We start from the raw sequence: 18,410 nt of genomic DNA, 5'->3' as shown, positions 1-18,410 counted from the left end.
CATATCCATATCAATAGGTGAATCAGAATCATCTACATCACCTCCATTTTGCCTGGTTGAATTACTTGTTCCTGTCTTTCCAACCTCATCAGGATGAAGACTTTCAAGTGTTTTTGTTAGCCACTTTGGGGGACCTTTCTGAGATGATTCAGGCCGCTTAGTTGATTGAGTTGGGACTGAATCAAGATTGAGTCTCCCAATTCTGTCAATCACATCACTCAAAGTATCATCAGTGGTTGGAGTTTCATGTGGGGGAGAGAGTGCTTCAGAAGAAGATTCCACAGGTTGATCCAGTATAGGAATCCTCCCTTCAAAATGTGGAATTTGATTATCAAATTCTTGAAATGATTTTGCATTTGCGAATCTATCCAAGCGATCTAGTTGCCGCTCAACAACATTGTCAGCTTTGGATGATTCAAGAAAGATTACATCTGTAGATACAACAAATTTTTTATTAACTTCATCATAGAGATGGTATGCTTTGGAGGTGTTTGAATACCCCAAGAAGATACACTTACGACTCCTTGCACCAAGTTTGTTTCTATGTATCTTTGGTATCAAAGCATAACAGGTGGAACCAAAGACCTTGAGATGCTTTACCGAAGGAATGTGCCCATCCCACATGTCATAAGGAGTCTTGTTTTTGATAGCATTAGATGGACATCTATTCTTTACATATACAACACATAGAATTGCATCAGCGCAAAACATCAATTTTACATTCTTGAAAAACATCATGGAGCACACCATATTTAAGATTGTCCTATTCATTCTTTCAGCTACTCCATTTTGTTGGGGATTATAAGGCATAGTTGTTTGATGTGATCCCATGTTGGTGAAGATAGTTTTCAAATTCATTTGAAGTGTATTCTTTTCTATTATCGGTGCAAATAGAGCCAATATGAGATTGTTCATCATTTTCAATCCATGTATGAAAGTTCTTGAATGTTTGAAAAGCATCAGATTTGTTCTTCAATAAATAAACCCAACACATTCTGGTGTAGTCATCAATAAATGTCATCATATATTTATTTCCATTTGCAGAAGGAACAGGAATTGGACCACATAAATCTGAATGAATGAGTTCAAGTTTTCTATGTGCTCTAGAATGTGAATCATGAAAACACTGTTTGCTATGCTTTCCTAGAATGCAAGCATCACGTTGGTTAAGCTTCCTAGGAATTGTAGGCAAACCAGTAACACCATTTTTTTTCAACAAGCGGAGGTTGTCATAGTTCAAGTGTCCAAATCTAGCATGCCATAATAAACTTGATGGAAATGTACCTTCATCATAATGAGAATTGTATGAGAAATTTTGTGCACGAGTAGAGGTACCTTGCAGCTTGAGAAGCCTTTCTTCTTCTATCCCCGTCATGACAAGTGAATGATCTGATGCTTTTCTCACCTCAATCTTTCCATCAAACATATGAATGGAATGTCTATGCTGGCGCATGTGGACCAAGGACAACAAGTTTCTCCTCAGCTGTGGGAGATATAAAACATCATGCAGAAGAAAGTTTGGAAGACCAGGCAATTTAAGCCTGATTGTGCCAAGCCCTGATGGCTTGAGTTTTGATTTGTTTGCAAAGTATACTGCTCCATCAACATTGTCAGGAAATTCTTCAAAAAAATCTCTTCTAAAAGTCATGTGGCAAGTTGCTCTTGAATCAAGCAACCAAACATTTTTCCAAGAAGCAAGTGAAGCATTAAATAAGTCTTCATTTACTCCAATATTACAATGTGCCACAACATAGTGAGCGGATTCAGGTGCTTTACCTTTCTCTTTGTCATTAGTTTTACCTTTAGGTTGATTTCTTTCCTGCTCAATTTTGTCCCAAGGCAACTTTCATGTGGATGCATCATGTGATCCATCTCTATTGCAACGTATGCAACGTAAATCTGACTTTCTCCTTGAGAGTGTCTGCCTCCCCTGCCTCTGAAATTTCTTCTTCCTCTTCCTCTTCGACCACCTCTTCCTTTGGAAGAATCTTAAGCAAGATTCTTTTCTCTATGTGCAAGACACACATCCTCTTCAGAAGACTGAGGAGTTGTCTTCTTCCTAAAAGCGTTCTCTCTCTTAACAAATTTATTCACAAGGGAGTCAGAGGTAATTTCTTTGAGGTTTCCATTTGCTTGCAATGATCAAGATAATTTGAGTAAGTGGGATAAAGTGCTTTGACAAAAGCTATAGGAGGAATGTCTAGTTCAACGTTAGTGACTTTGATATCATGCATAATAGATTTTACTTTTGATGCAAGAGCAAAAGGATTATCATTTTTTAATTCAAGGCTGAACAATTTAATCATGAGTTGAACAACTTAAAGTGCAGAGTGTGAGTCTTAGAGTTCCTTCAGTTTTTGTAAGGCTTCGAAAGCATTTGAAAATGGCGAAATATGGTGACTCACCTCTTCATTTACTGATGCTGCAATCAAGGCATAAGCCTTGCTGTTCTTATTTTCCCAAATGGAAAATTCCTTGTCTGAGGTAGGATTTTCTGGTTCTTTGTCTCCTTCTCCAACACACACTCCTTTCCACAGTTCATTAAAAATGAGAGTGTGTTTGATTTTCCACGACCATTTTGGATAGTTCTCCTTGCCAGTGAGAACCACTCCCACAATAGATATCAATGAATGCATTTTAAAATCTGTGTTGTAAAAAAAAAATACTTCTACTACCAATGTATAAAATTTGCACTTTTGATGTAAAAATTACAATCTGATGTATAGCGCTAAGGTATTATATGGGGAGGGTGTTATTGGGGAAAGTTGTATATGGATTACAGGGAAGGTGTATATGGGGTAGGGGGTAGGTGTTGGATAACGTTATTTTGAACCGAGCGTATTATGGAGACAACGTTAACTCTGTGGTAATGAACTGGGAGAGGGAGGAGGAGGCACAACATACGTGTGGGGGAGGGACACCAGTGTTAAAAGAGCAGCGGTGTGGAGTTAACGCACAGCAGTGGAGTGATACCATGTCAACACATACCCCTGAATGGGAGCCGCAGGGAGACTGTGCATGTATGGACAATACAACTGAATGGGACCGTAGTGACCATAAAAGAAATGCAGTGGGGAGGGGACCGGATGAGAGAGGAGTTTATGTTATTACCAACGTATTACCACGGGAGGAGGAGGGCCAAGCCAACATCTGTTAGGATGACTGTGCAAGAGGGAGTTCCAACTATGCAACAAAGGGTCGAGATAGTGCGCAGAGGGAGGGTCGACTGTATGGGAGGGGCGTATGGAGCAAGAGCGGAGGGGAGGTCTGCGTATGCAGTGTTTGGAAGCTGCGTTTGGGAGCAACGTTTTTGGGCGTGGTCAATGTAAAACATAGCGTGGAGGGAGGTAAGGATCAGGCTGGCCACACCAAATCGGGGAGGAGGCGTTAACCAACAGGCTGCAAAACATGAAACAAGAACTTATGTTGAAGACTACCACAACATTTTCAGATGCCACCGTGACAGCATTGAGGGGAACGGAGAATGTGAGGAGGAAAATACTGCAACATAATAATACCGCAATAGTCAACGTAAAACTCACTCAGAAAAAATCGACATACCATAAAATCGATCCTCCAGGAACCTCTAGCAACACAGGTTTCGATCCTCTAGGTAGCATAAAATCGATCCTCCAACAACCTCCAGCACAATAGGTAGATTAACGCTTAACATTGATAATGGAGCAATGGCAAAGGAGTCAATTTTGCAAAATAGGCAGAACATAGGCAGGAGGGAGTTACAAGGGCAGAGAGGGAAGCCAAAAATGGTGCTGGCTCTGGTACTATGTTAGGGCAGGAGGTAACTCCTCAAATGAAATTTGTTTATTCATTTAGATTGCTCATATTTATATACATGAGGGGGTGACTCTTGGGTTTCATCTCCCGATGACTCTTCCTTTTCCATTATTTATTATTTACATTATTTACAACTGCTCACCCAATCCCCATTATTAAGTGTCAACAGTTTCCAACTAACCCTCACGTTGGTGGTCAAATATATTTGTTTCCTATTGAATAGCTAACTAGGCATATAGGCTATCATTTTGGCCTCTTGTAATTATATCGACCCCGCATGATTATTTAACTACTAGGAAAATATCTCAACTTCCACCTAATTCTCATCTTCTTCAATTAAATGAAAACCCCACCTCTATAATTAATTGGTATTCCAATCTGCAAGGTAGTGTGTTAAAATTATACAATTGCGGTCAAATTCCATTTTGGACAACTCACATGATGGAGATAATGATTGCATTGAATTTCTCTTTTCGAGAGGACCAATATTGACCTAAAGATCAGCTCGTTTGGATAAGCAGAAGTTGGTTTTTGAATTTATATTCCCACTCATGTATATTGGATCAGGTTGGCCTATAAATAGAAGCCTCATGTAAGCCTATAAATAGAAGAGACCTCAAGCTCATTTGGATACATTGATAAAGCCATCTTCTCTCTTCTATTGTTTCGGTTCGCACAGGTCTGGCGGAGAAAGTTTGCCCAAGGGTCCGAAACTATAGGGTTGAAGCTTGCACGAATCTAGGGTTTCTGTTTCTCAGACATTGGCTCGTAACTAAGCTTTCTCAACCCTGGACGCACGCATAGAGTGGTAAAGGGTACCTCTGGGAAGCCTCAGACGCTCGCACAGCAACCTTAAGGGAGCATCTAGGGTTTCTGAAGCAGATCGGGCAGTCTGGTCCCTAGACGCACGCACAGAGTGGTCAAGGGTGCGTTTGGGAAGCCTCAGACGCTCACATAGTAGCCTGAAGGGTGCGTCTAGGGGTTTGAGGCAGATCTGAGTGTATTTGTCCCCAGACACACACATACAGTTCACCAGGGAGCATCCAGGACTACCATAGTCGCTTGCACAACTCCTCCTCCATGCGTTTGGGACTAAAAGATGAAACTTCAGTACTCCAAAGATTCCGCTTAGTGACAATAGTGTTCAGCAGTAGGCTACAGACAGTGACAGTACATTACAGTCCTCAAAATCAGGGTTTTGAATACAAGCATGTTTAGGTTCATTTCATGGATGTTCTAGTTGTTGTGAAGATATGGATCATTGTACTCTCTTTTGCTGAATCATTTGATGACAATCTATAAGAAGAAGAATTTGCAAGGGTTTTCCCCATAGTGGGTTTTGCCTTGGTCTTCGACCAATCCTGGTGTCTCTATGTGTGCATGCTTTTCTTCTATTGTTCCTTTATGTTCCGTTGCATTGATGATGATGATATTGTTCTTTCTACATAGTTGCATATGCTAATGAATAATGATGTAAATTTGAATAATGTCATGATGTTAAGGGGTGAACTTAATGTGTTAATGAAGAAATGCAATTATCAAAGCAAAGAGCCTTAAGAAAATTTAACATAGTGTATCTCCAGATTGTACTTAATTCTGTCCTTCCTTACATTTTTCTACTAGCTAAGAATGTCTTGACCTTTAGGAGTAAGTCGATTCCATCCTCAAGAATGCAATATTTTAATGGATTTCCTCCCTGTAGCTTTAATTTTGGCTCCCAAATTTACTCAATCCTCGTCCACAGCCTGATGTCATGTTGTTACAGGATAATATGTCTCCTATAGGGTCCCTAATTCATTGCTACAGGAGAATTGGAGGGTGGATCTGCTGGTACAACCACTCTCTTAATTCAATGCTCAAGAATTAGTGGAGATTCAACCCTCATACAATTACCCATTTTCACATTAATTCAAACCAGTAATTAGCATTTGGAATAATTTGATATGGGCCTTCGCTCTGTTGATAATGGTCAAATTATGCATTTTTTTTTCGCTGCATCAACCTCCAAGGCATTGTTCCAGGCCCAACCCAGAGTGTGGACAAAGGAAGGGGGAGGCTAACACCTTGTGGACCCATATGGGAAATATATGAAAAGGGGTTATAATGAGTGGAGGGGAGTGATGTATATGGTTTCGGGAAGTGGGACCACACAACCAAAATCAAGATTTCCCATGTAGTGGCACTCCTAAAACTAGTAGCAAATAAAGGAGATCCCATGGGACTAGGATACAAGGTTAACCACCAAGTTGGAAAGAGGAGACGAGTACAAACCAAGCCCATTCTTTCTACCAAATCTCCCCACTAATCCATGCTCAAAAGTGTCCATGATAAGTAAGCCAAAATACCCAACTTCATAATGAAAGGCATACCTTCGGGGTTGGAAGGCCCACCTTCAAACATACGATCATAACAGATGGGTGAGGGAGCACAATCGCTGGCTCAGGTGGCAAAGATGGTGGCACATCGAGTTATCTGGTGGTTGCAAGGGGGTGGTGGCTATTGGTTGAGGACCATCTAGGAGAAAAAAATTCCCCTATGGATATCACCCATACGTGGTGGGCAGTGGGTAACAAGCCTAGCTTCAGTATTGAAACTATATATTCTATCTGGTGGCGATTAGCTTTAGTGGTGGAATATCCACCCTAGCTAGTCTAGGAAATTCTCATCTTTAGGAGGAGGCTGAAATTCGAATTGCATATTCAAGGAGGCCAAGTTACCATCTTTGGAAGGTCGTATTTCTAACTCAGGGAGGCCAAATCTCATCCTCGAGAGGAGGTTGAATTAATATGTTTAAGTGTAGCTGAATTATCAATTCCTCGAGGATGAATTGCTATTTTCAGATGCTCAGTTACTATTTCCAAAGGGAAGATTGATAAATCCAGAGGGCTGAATTGCTATTTCTTAGTGGAGGCCGAATTGCTGCTTTCAAGAGGGTCAAATTGACATTACCAAAAGGGCTGAATTGCTGCTTTCAAGAGGGCTGAATAGACATTACCAGAAGGGATGAATTGCTCATTCTCAGGAGGGCCAAAATCATCATTTTCTAGGAGGCCGAATTGCTACTTCTAGGTGGGCTGAATTAATATTTCCAGGAGGGCCAAATTGAATAATGTTGAAGGATTGAGTTGAGAATAAGCTAGTGAAATTGTTCAGGAAATATCCAGCCAAGTATTTCTGGATGATTTATCTATCAGGTTTTCTCAAATTAAATTTATGTAATTTCCTCTCAAAATTATAAATAAAATAGCTGGGGTTTGCAATAAATTATTTACAAGCTCTCTAATTGTTGGGTTTTTAATTGTTTAAATTGGTTGAATTTCTTGGCAAAAATAATGTTGTGTTTTTTTGAAGAAAATCCATGATAAAAATTCTAGGAATTTAGATAAATTAATTAAAGGGTTATTACATACTAGTGTTGATAATATCGCCGAGATATCGGCGATATTCAGAAATATTGTGATATTTTTGGGGAGTATCTCGGGGATATTCGGAAATATCACGATATTTTCGGGGAGCCGGAATATCGTCGATAAAATATCGCAATATTTCTGAGATATTGTCGATATCTCGCGAAAATATCGCGTAACGATGTGAAATATCACTGGGTCGTGGCTAGAAAAGGCAAAAATCGATTTTTTTTGCTCATTTTTGTTTTCTGAGTGTTGGAGAAGGAAGGGGAGAGTATTGTGGTTGTTGTCAAGGAGGAATTGAGGATTGAAGAGCCATTATCACCACCAACAACGAATTTTTTGTTGATCAAAGATTGAAGAACAGTGAGACAATCTTCATTTCTTCCATTAACAGGTATGTTCTAAAAAACCCCTATGTTAATGATTTTTTTGATAGATTTAGGGTTATTCTTGCTTGCCTCTTTGCCTACCAACATTTTGCCTTTTTTTTTTTTTCCCATTTGCTATGATTTTCATGCCCATGAGCCAATGCAAGGGTTTTCTCCATATTTGGACAACGAACTCCATTTCTTTTTTCAACTTTCAAATGCACCCTCTTATTGCCATTTTTCATTGAATTCACATTGCAAATAATGTAACAATTTTATTTTTTTTGTCAAATGAGGTGGTTATTACTTATTATTTTTGTGTATGGGTGGAGTGACTTTAATCATTAATTCCAATTTTTTTTTCGTGCCCTAGGTTTGAATTAGTTCACTACAAATATGCCAAAAGCCTTGGACCCATTTTGGGTGTATGGGGAGCTTGATGGTGGGACAAATCATGCATATCTATCATGTAAATTGTGTGGGACCAAGATGATAGGAGGGGTTACGCGATTGAAATACCATCTGGCTAGACTCCCTGGACATGATGTTGGGCTTTGTACAGTTTCTAGTCTGGAGCTTATACAAAAATTTCTTGAAAAAATTGATGAAAAAGACAGAAAGAAGGAAGAGGAAGAAAGAAACAAGGCTATGATCAATGGCTCAGGATCATAATTCGCTGAAGCTTGAGCCAGTAAAGAAGAGGCTCTATCGAACTGAGAATGTGTACGTCACTGATCTGTAGGATCACTGGAAAGATCACTTGCCGCATCCTGAGTAGCACGGACCCATTTTGGAAGTTGAGGAGCTGAAGGACGATCTTGAGAAGGTGGGGGAGGATTGTCATCCTCGCTTTCATCATCTGAAGAAGAAATATTTTCAAAGGTAGAAGAGATAGAGAGAGATGGCACATCCGCCAAACTAGGCTCGTAGGCCGATATATTTTCAGCAAACTTTACATCTCTTCTAATGATAACATTTTTGGACTTAAGTGGAATAAGTCTATATCCTTTGACATCTTCAAAATATCCAACAAAAATACATTTTTCACTCTTAGGTTCTAAAGCTTTATGTTTCTCATCTGGAATATGGGCCCATGCTTCACTTCCAAAAACATGAAAGTGACTTACATCTGGTTTAATTGAGCTCCATGCTTCTTCTGGAGTGATATTCTTTAAAACCTTAGTAGGAGTGTGATTTATTATGTAATTTGCACAGTTAATTGCTTCTGCCCAAAAATTAAGACTAAGTCCTTTAGATTGAAGCATACAATTAGCCATTTTCTTTAAGGTGCGATTCTTCCTTTCAGCTACACCATTTTGTTGTGGAGTACATGGAATAGTATGTTGCATTTGAATTCCATTCTCAGTGCAAAAGTTGATGAATTTGTTGTTAGCATATTCTCCACCATTATCAGATCTTAGCTTAAGAATTTGATATCCAGATTGTATTTCAACAAAGGCCTTAAAGGCCAAGAACATGTTAAATACTTTACTCTTGAGTTTTAAGAAGTATACCCAAGTGCGTTTGGAGAAATCATCAATGAAAGTTAAGAAATACTTATAGCCAGAGAATGAAACCACTGGAAGTGGACCACATAAATCACTATGCACAAGCTGTAAAGGGATAGAGGCATGCCAAGAGGCACGTTTTTCAAAACTATCTCGATGAGGGACAGAGGCATGCCAAGAGGCATGTTTTTCAAAACTATCTCAATGATGTTTTTCGAGTACACATTCAGAACAAACACCATCTCTACAAGTTACCATTGGAAGACCTGTCACCATATTTTCTTTACATAGATTTTGAAGGGAGCGATAGTTTAAGTGACCAAATCGCTCATGCCAAAGTTTGCTCACTTCATCGTTATGAGCAACAAATATCGAGGGAAGATTTGATGACCCAAGTTGTTAAACTTATACAACCTTGTAGAATCATCAGCAATGCCAGTAGCTAAAATCTGTCTAGGATCTCTTAGGTCCTTAATAACAACGTCATGAGGTGAAAATTCAATGATTTTACCTTCACCTGAATGAGTTATCTGATATATAGATAGAAGGTTGTAGGATAAGGTTGGAACACATAATACATCATTAAATTGACCATTGTCTATATGAATAGTTCCAGTCCCTACAACACTAAGAGATCTATCATCACCAACATATATATTTTTGGTGTTACAATCATTTAAAAAAGAAAACATGGCTTTGTTTTTGGCCATGTGATAAGAAGCTCCAGAATCAATGAGCCACTCATGAGAATGAGAAGAAGTGCATAGCCAGACCGAGATGCTTGACAACCACATGTAGAAAGTGCTATTCCTGAAGATGAAGTTGAAGTTGAAGGGTGCTCCAAATGGATGTTATGCTTCTTCATTGCTGCTTCTAAGGCTTCCATCTTCTTAAAGCATTTGGATTCTAAGTGGCCATCTCAATTACAAAAGTGGCAATGTCTATTAGTCTTCTTCCCTTTGTTTTTATGTGCCTTATCATTTTGTTGAAATGATTTTTCATTTTGAGACTGGAATTGCTTAGGACCCTTGTTTGGTTTAGGACCATTCTTTTTAGGATACGACGACTTAGGATTCTTTGAATTTGGTTGCTGCTGAGTGGTTAAGGCTTTCTTAGAAGAGTTTCCAAGATTAAGAAGACCAAGATGTAAGAGTTTTTCTTGTTCTCTTATTAAAGAATCACAAAAGGCATCAAAGGAAGGGGACTTGTAGTCTTGTCCTTGAGAAATGAAGGCTTCTCTTGTCGAATGGGAAGTGGAAACAAACACAGAGTAGGCTGGTCCCAACTTAGTAAGAATGGAATAGATAAGGTTACTATCTTCTTTCTTAACCTTATACCTTCCAAGAGAAGTCTAAGGGTCTTGAACTTGGACAAAAAATCTTCATTGGAAGAAAAATTATTGGGGTCCAATGTAAGCAACTCATTTTCAAGTTGATGGGCTCTAAGTTCATTTTTAATTCCAAAAACTTTAGTGATTTGTTTCATTGCTTCATTAGGAGTATCAAGTTCTGCGATATGGAATCTAAGGTCTGGAGAAATAGACATCCCTATCAACCCACGTGCTTGATTTTGCCTATTTTCCCATTTGGCTGCCTTATCTTTGTCTTTCGGTTTGGTTTCTTGGCCTGAGGCTATTCTGTAAAGACCTTTACTTCTAAGTAAATCCACAATGTAGGACCACCATTGGAAGTAGTTGGTGCTGTCAAGAATAACTTGGCATGGATTTTCCATTTTAATAGAAACTGAGGCTATAGATGCTGAAACTAAGTGTTCCAATGGAAAGATCTCGAAAAATTAGGTTGATTAAAAAAAAATGGCTTCCGGATGAAGAAGTTATGGCTTTTTGAAGAAAAGTTGTTGAAGATGTCGACGAAGTGCAGTGGAAATGAATGATAATGTTTTATTTAAAAAAAAAATCTGCCCCCTTTCCAAACTTAATCTAATTAGCTCAACAAAGAGAGAGACTTGAACTCAAGACCTTTACTCTCATAAAGTAGCTTTGGACCAAGTGAGCTAGATTAAAAGGTTAGTAATTTTTGAAAAAGAAGAACGAGGTTTTTTTTTTTTAGTCACTGAAGCTTGGGGTGCGTGCTTACTTGAAAAAGCTCTTTTTTTGCCTACAAAACAAAAAACACAAAACCCAGCACGGATATACAAAAAAAAAACAAACCTTACGGCTTCAAGTTAGCTTTAGCCCGAAACTAAATATTTTCCTCAATATTTCTGATTTTCCGAGATCACACTAAGGCGTGGTGGAAAAGAGTATACGCATGAGAAAAATCCTTCCTTTCTGTTTCTGATTTTCCTAGATCGCACAGAGTCGCGAGGCAAAGTGCATACGTAGAAATGAAAGGTATAGATCCGGTAATGAAAAAAACAAAGAGCTAAATAAACCAAAATAAACAGAGAGAAAATAACTAAAAACTGCAAATAAACACTGTATACCTCCAGATCTTAAAAATGACGTAGCTAGGGCTACTGGAAACCTTTTTGCATGAAACGAAAGGGGTTCCTCACTGGAACAGATGCTCTTAACACAATAGAGCAGTCCTCTCGGTCCGAAAGCATTCAGAAACAGTAGATTTAGGAAACAACAGTCAGATGCAGTTCTACCGGCTTTAGATTTGGATCACCAACGGATGCGGCCCTCAAATAGCTCTGATACCATGTAGGAATTTACAGGGTAAGTTCCTCAGACAGAACACAAAAGGACACCGCTTACAAACAAATCATAGATCAATACACCAGTATTGTTGATGTGGTTAAAACCCTCAAAGAGGGAAACAATCCACGACCTGAGCCAACGTGGCCACTTCAGACAATTTATTAATAAAAGAATGAAAATTTACATAAGCTTCTCTCATGAACGGTTAACCTACAAATGACCCTCCATGCTCTTTAAATAGAGATCATGGACCAATCGGGTGTTAAGCCACGGATCAAGTGTCGGTAATACCGAGGAGAGAATGAACCATCGGATCACTACATATCGTGACCATCGGATTGTAAGTTACAAAAGGACATAGTAAAGAAACACACTTTACCTAACTCTACACTAGACCAAGTTATACTTAACTACTTCCTATGTCTCGGAATATCTTAACATGCAGGAGCCAATTCATCAAGCAGAAAAGAAGGACATCAAGTCTAGATTGGCGGAGTTGAAAAAAACATGGGAAGTTTCTGGATGCACAGTGATGTCTGATGGTTGGATAGATAGGAAGGGTAGGACCCTTCTAAATTTCTTGGTACATTGTCCTAAAGGTACCATGTTTATTAAATCAGTGGATGCATCAACACATATCAAAGATGCAACAATGATATGTGAGTTGTTAGATGGGTTCATTCGGGAGATTGGTGTGCAGAATGTGGTGCAAGTCATAACAGACAATGCAACTAATTATGTGTTTGCTGACAGGATGCTTATGGAGAGGCATCGCACATTGTTCTGGACTCCGTGTGCAACACATTGTATCGATTTGCTGCTTGAGGATATGGGGAAACTCTCCTTCATCAAGGAGGTGATTGATATGGCTAGGAGTGTCCCCAAGTTTATTTATAACCATGCTTTTGTTCTTAGCCTCATGAGGAGGTACACTAGAAACAAGGAGTTGCGGCATCCTGCAATCACATGTTTTGCCACAAACTTTATTACTCTTCAGTCTTTGCTTTGATGCCAGTTCGAGTTGAAGCAAATGTTTGTTTATGATGACTGGCGTGATTGTAGATACAGCAGAAGATAGGACAAGAGAGCTATTGCAAAAATGGTGTACTCTGACACGTTTTGGCAGGGAGTAGAAGAAGCATGTTCAGTTAGTGAACCTATAGTAAAGGTTCTGAGATTGGTAGATGGGGAGAAGCCTGCAATGGCTTATTTGTATGAGGCCATGGATAGGGCCAAGGAGGCCATTCGTTCTTATTATGCAGACAAGGGTTCTGCTGGGCTTGAATGGCATATGATGTTATGGGATGTGATTGATAGTTGGTGGACAAGGATGCTTCATCGACCCATTGATGCAACAACACTTTTCTTCAACCCCGCATTCATACAAATGCGCCTTTGATTTTGATGGCGAGGTGATGGAAGGGCTCCATTCCTGTATTCAGAGGATGGTACCTGATCCTGAGCTTCGTAGCAAAATCAATCACGAGATACAATTTTATCAGGATTGTGTTGGCCTATTTGGCTTTGATGATGCTATTAGGGAAAGGACCCTCTTCATGCCACGTAAGTGACAAGTCATCACCTATTAGAAATTAGAATTTTCAATTTAGAATTTCCTTAGTTTCAATTCTAGATTTTAAAAATTCAATTATGTAACTTTTATTTGAAAGTTTAATTATGTTTTAAGTTTTTGACACTTTTATTTTTTTATTGTGTTGTAGATATTTGGTGGTGAAGCTATGGTGCAAGGGCACCAAATTTGCAGAAATTGGCCATAAGAATCCTGAGTCAAACATGTAACTCTTCAGGGTGTAAGCGCAATTGGAGTGTATTTGAGAAAATACACGCAAAAAAGCGCAACAGGGATAACTTTGAGCTTAAGCCTTTAGTTGAGCAATTACATTTATTGTAATTTAAAATTTTTAATTTATGACCCTCAAGTGTCAAGAGTCAAGAGTCAAGACTCAAGACTCATTAGCTTTTTTGACACTCTTACAGGTTGGAGTTCACACGCCTCAATGATTTAGTGCATGTGCATTACAATATCCAACTTCGAGTGAAGCAAATAGAAGCACCAATGGATCCAGATGCCATTTCCTTAGAAAATATTGATGTACTGTCTCGGTGGAGGATGGAGTATGAGGAGCCCATCTTGGAGGAGTCACCTTCATGGTTAGAGCCAGATGATCCATTAGAACAGGGGAAACAAGAGGAGGAGGATTTAGAGGAGGAGCATGAGGCAGAGGAGGAGGAGGAGGAGACTGTGGGAGCATCAATATCAACACCATCTGCTATAGATATAAGAGAGCACAACTCCATACCTAACGCTCATTATTTGACATTAGGTGCAGGGGCAGGGCCCTTCTAATGCTGGGGGCAGGCCTGACAAACAACCCATCATGTTTTCTCGTAAAAGGGGGAGAGGGCACTAATTTCATATAAATAGTTGCTAGTTTTATTTGTTTTGCTACATATAACTCATGATGATGAGATACTTTTATATGTGTGATGTTATTTTGTATTGGTTCTTCACATTTGAGTCCTTGATTGGACAAGTATTAGGGATCAGTAGGATTTGGTATCGCCTTTGATGTATCATTTCTATTTGAGATCATATATATATCAGTGCTTTCTTCATAATTATGTGCCAATGTGTTTATTTCATGTTGTTATTGCTTTATATGCTTAAAAATCTTTAAAAAAATGAATATATTATACATTTTTTATGCTTGCCGATATTTGCCGATATTTCGCCGATATTGCTGATATTTCGCCGATATTGCCAATAATATGTTTTCTGGACCCTCGCTGATATTTTACCAATACCGATATTATCAACACTGTTACATACTGTCCACCACATTCTAGTGCCAATAAATAACCCTCATGATATTGCACGATGCAAATAAAGAGGAGATTAAGAAATCAAAGAAATAATTTTCTTCATAAACGATACAAAATATTAGTACCTTGTCAAATTAATTTTGGGATTAAATATTAGTTTCCCAGTAAATATTTACAACACTATCCAATTATCCTCGGAATCCCAAGGATATATTAAATTAAAAAAAATTGGAACTGCAAAAAGTTTGTTGTAGTAGAAGAAGAGGGTGACTCCCATATACAGAGGAAAAAGTAGGAAAACTTGTGTAGATGCACCTCTTAGTCGATTTAAATATCGTGAGTAATGGAGAAACTAGTCCCGTCAATTTAAAGACCCAAGTCGGTCTACTTTTTTCATATTGTGTTGCACTGTCATACTGGTATTTGGGCTTGCCCGTCAAATTAGTCTGTGGAACAGCCTTCTCAAATTGGTTTGTTCCATGGTTTTTCTTATGTGTAGTCTTTTATGGTTCTTAAGTTTTCCTTCACTACAGAAATATATAAGAAGCTTAATTTTTTTTTAAATAAGCACTCCTCACCAAACTTGGTTTTAAGATGAATAAGATGTGAACCCAAAGCAGGAGGGAACCCCTATGAATGAAGATGGTTAAAAATATCAGAATTTTCTGTTGCTAGCAATATGCTCGTTGAACTAAGATTTCAGATCTCAATGTCTTTTTCTTTACTGGACTTAATATTAGAAATGTGCGAAGTGCCATGTGATCAGTAAAGAAATGTGTTAGAGATCTATCTACTATCATGGTTGGGGACATTGAAAAGAAAGGAGGCATAAGTAAACAATGTCTGGGGATCAAGAATAGCACAAGGGGGAATTTTAGGAAGGATTACCTGTCAAAGGATTTTGTGTTGAACTTAAACATTTTCACAATTGTTTTTCTGTTCCATATAAATATGCCCCCTTTTTCCTTAAGAGAATAATGGTAAATCCTCCCATCTGAAATCATCTTAAATGAATCTTGGTCAATGGTGTAACTGATGAATTTATTGAGGGACTTTCACTAAGACAATCAAGGGAACAATGATGGACACAAATCTTCTTTGCCATTTTTGCTCCTGTATTATTAGGCATGGTTAGGATATTTTTTCCATGGAGTTTCTCTTAAAGCACAGAACTTATGGAATCATCCATGGAATGATATTATTTCATTATGGAATCACTTGAGCATTTTGTAATAGATATAGGTACTTTTTTTTGTGTTATCTTAATAAACCACAATTTTTTTGTTTATTTACAAATAACTATAAGTAACATTAACAACACCATTGAAATCAGAAACCTAAGGTCAATTGTGTTCTACCTTGATATGCACCACAGAACCATATTCCTCTTTTTCCTTGAATGACGTCAAAGTCTTTTGATGCTTGTGCTGCAGCAGGTGTTGGAACTGGATGGCTCGTAGACCAGGTGGTAATGTTATTTTGAGGTGGATGTGGAGGGTTGAGAGTTACAAGGAAAGGTAGGCCTGTATTGCCTAAATTCTGGAACAACATATCCAGTTTATTAGCAAGAGATTATGATCGAGCAAGCTTCAACAATAGTTTGTTCAACAAATTCATTTAATATGTACTGTGCGTAAAGCATTCACATAATGGTTTTGAATGTACAAGATCTGCATGAATACTAATATCAGTATATATGTGAAAAGCTAAAAGCTATAATATGAGTCTTGAATATCCTAGTCTTCTTCACATAGAAGCTATTTGGATTAGCAAGCAGTAATTACTAACTAGAGGTTAGTGCTGACATAAATGCACATATAACACTGTATGATAATAAACTAACTGAAATTGCTAAACAAAATGCCTTCAAAATATCCGAATCAATAAGGTACATACCTGTAATGTGTTAAGCCAGTAAGTCACACACACATGGTTATCACTGCTTCCTAAAAAGTTCCAAGCACTCCAGGCTGCTGAATTTTTGGGCATGAATTCTGGATCACGATGAAGGTATATGTTACTGCCAAAGAATCAATTTCAGTAACCCTCCATAACTGGACAATGGAAAACAGCAGCCTATATGAACGATAAACTTATCTAAAATTAAATGTATCTGATCATCATAAAGGAAAGTTTAAAAATGAATATAGAGCAATTGGATTGTACTTGAAAATTATATGGGTTTGAATACAATATCTATATGGAAGATGTTTGGAAGAATTTGGCTTGCGAAAACAACTTAGAAACAAATTATGGAATTGATGGCTTGCTTGAACTCAAGTGCCACTTCAAAACACGTTATCTGAAAAAATATAACAAACACATGCAACTGATGGTGCTTTTGAATGATCAAAAGTACATGAACTACTTCAGAGAGGAAAAATGATAAACTAAAGCATGGTTTTCCAAAATAAATGAGGCTCGTATAAAGTGTTTTCTGCTTTGACACTCATCCTATTAGTTTACAAATGTGGTAGACATTTTTGGTGATAGTGTTAGATAGTCTAATGGTCATATCATTATATTATTATTTGTTAGTATTAGATATTAAAGTGACTTTCAACATAATGTATGTTACCCACCACCTGTGGGTGATCCCTATAGTTGAAATTTTCTCCTAGATTTGTCTTCAGCTGGCAGCCAACAGCCCCTTGCAGCGACCTGATAGTTTGATGTGCTACCATTCTCCGCCACCTGAGCTAGCTATTCTGCGCACTCGCTCATCTATCATGATTGTATGTTTGAAGGTGGCCATCCAACCCCAAAGGTATGATATTTCATTATGTAATTGGGTTTTTAGGCTTGCTTTTCTTGGCCACACTTGGGCATGGATTATTGGGAAACTTGGAAGGAGGGGCTTCCACTGTATTCTTATTTCCTTACCTCAATTGGGGGGGCTAATCTTGTATCCTAGTCCCATGGGATTTCCTTTATTGGCTACTAGCTTTAGGAGTGGCACTTCATGGGAAACCCTGATTTTGGTTGTGTTTTCCTGCTTTCCGATACCATATATCTCACTCCCCTCTGCTCATTACAAGCTCTTTTCACATTTTCCCGATCCAAGTCCACAAGGTGTTAGCCTCCCCTTCCCCTTGTCCACACCTTGGGTTAGGCCTGGAATGATGCCCTGGAGGTCGATGCAGATAAAAAAAAGATAAAAGCATAATATGGCCACATACAACAGGAAATGTACCACAAAATGAAAAAGATGGCTGGGACAATCAAATTTAGCACATGGGCAAAATCCAAACATGAGCTCTACCCCCTTTCATTATGGGCATCATCCTAGTTCCTAGGGCCCTCCATGAGTGCCCCTTGCATCATTAAGGAACCCATGATTGTCCCAATCTATGGTGGGCAATGAACTGCCCCACCTTTAAAGGGGTAATCATTGCTATATCTTACACATCATGCTCTCATCCGCTTGAGTCCCGAGCAGTAAAATGAAGAAAAATCAATAAAGGGAAAAAGGCAAATGAAGAAGGGTGTAAAAACAAAGGTCGAGGTAACTCATGTACCATGATTTAATCCCCTTTACATTCATACACCCAAGGTGTGGGCCTTCTTCATCATAGCTACTCTTGTACCATGGCATGTGGCTTGGAGCCTTCCCTTTGTCCCTCCTCCGTTCCATCATTATTTCACATGACACCTACCACTTGTTGGGTGTACCTTGGACCTGTCATTCCCTTAAAGGTTAAAACTATTAGTTTTTGTAGCATTGGACAAGTGTTCTAGTCTCAACATTGGTCAAAGAGCCTAAGAAACCCAAGATCTCCAAAACCTAGAAAAAGTTCCAGGAGAAAACACCTAGAGATGG

General features: G+C 38.6%; 1 protein-coding gene and 1 long non-coding RNA gene across 4 annotated transcripts in view; one reads left to right on the top strand and one right to left on the bottom strand.

The window, feature by feature from the left end:
* LOC149227712 (uncharacterized) overlaps positions 1-18,410 on the bottom strand; it is a 340,223-nt gene that overhangs the window by 256,523 nt on the left and 65,290 nt on the right. The window contains exons 8-9 of the mRNA XM_089377893.1: positions 16,487-16,610; positions 15,949-16,129 (exon numbers count right to left, since the gene is read on the bottom strand). Of these exons, the coding sequence (XP_089234019.1) occupies positions 15,949-16,129; positions 16,487-16,610 (305 nt within the window). The remainder of the gene's footprint in view (positions 1-15,948; positions 16,130-16,486; positions 16,611-18,410) is intronic.
* LOC149227713 (uncharacterized) overlaps positions 1-18,410 on the top strand; it is a 336,709-nt gene that overhangs the window by 256,420 nt on the left and 61,879 nt on the right. For 2 of the 3 annotated variants that reach the window (XR_016247814.1, XR_016247815.1), the window contains one exon: positions 16,027-16,168. This is a non-coding gene — a long non-coding RNA (uncharacterized LOC149227713). Of the gene's footprint in view, positions 1-16,026; positions 16,169-18,410 lie in introns of those variants that run through there. The other variant, XR_016247816.1, reaches the window with a different exon arrangement.

Source organism: Pinus tabuliformis, chromosome J, assembly GCF_031772625.1.
Source record: "Pinus tabuliformis cultivar Carrire ecotype Pingquan chromosome J, CPIR1, whole genome shotgun sequence".
In the NCBI taxonomy this organism is placed as follows: Eukaryota; Viridiplantae; Streptophyta; class Pinopsida; order Pinales; family Pinaceae; genus Pinus; species Pinus tabuliformis.
The sequence above is the reverse complement of the archived record's forward strand: the minus strand, read 5'-3'. Positions and strand labels throughout refer to the sequence as shown.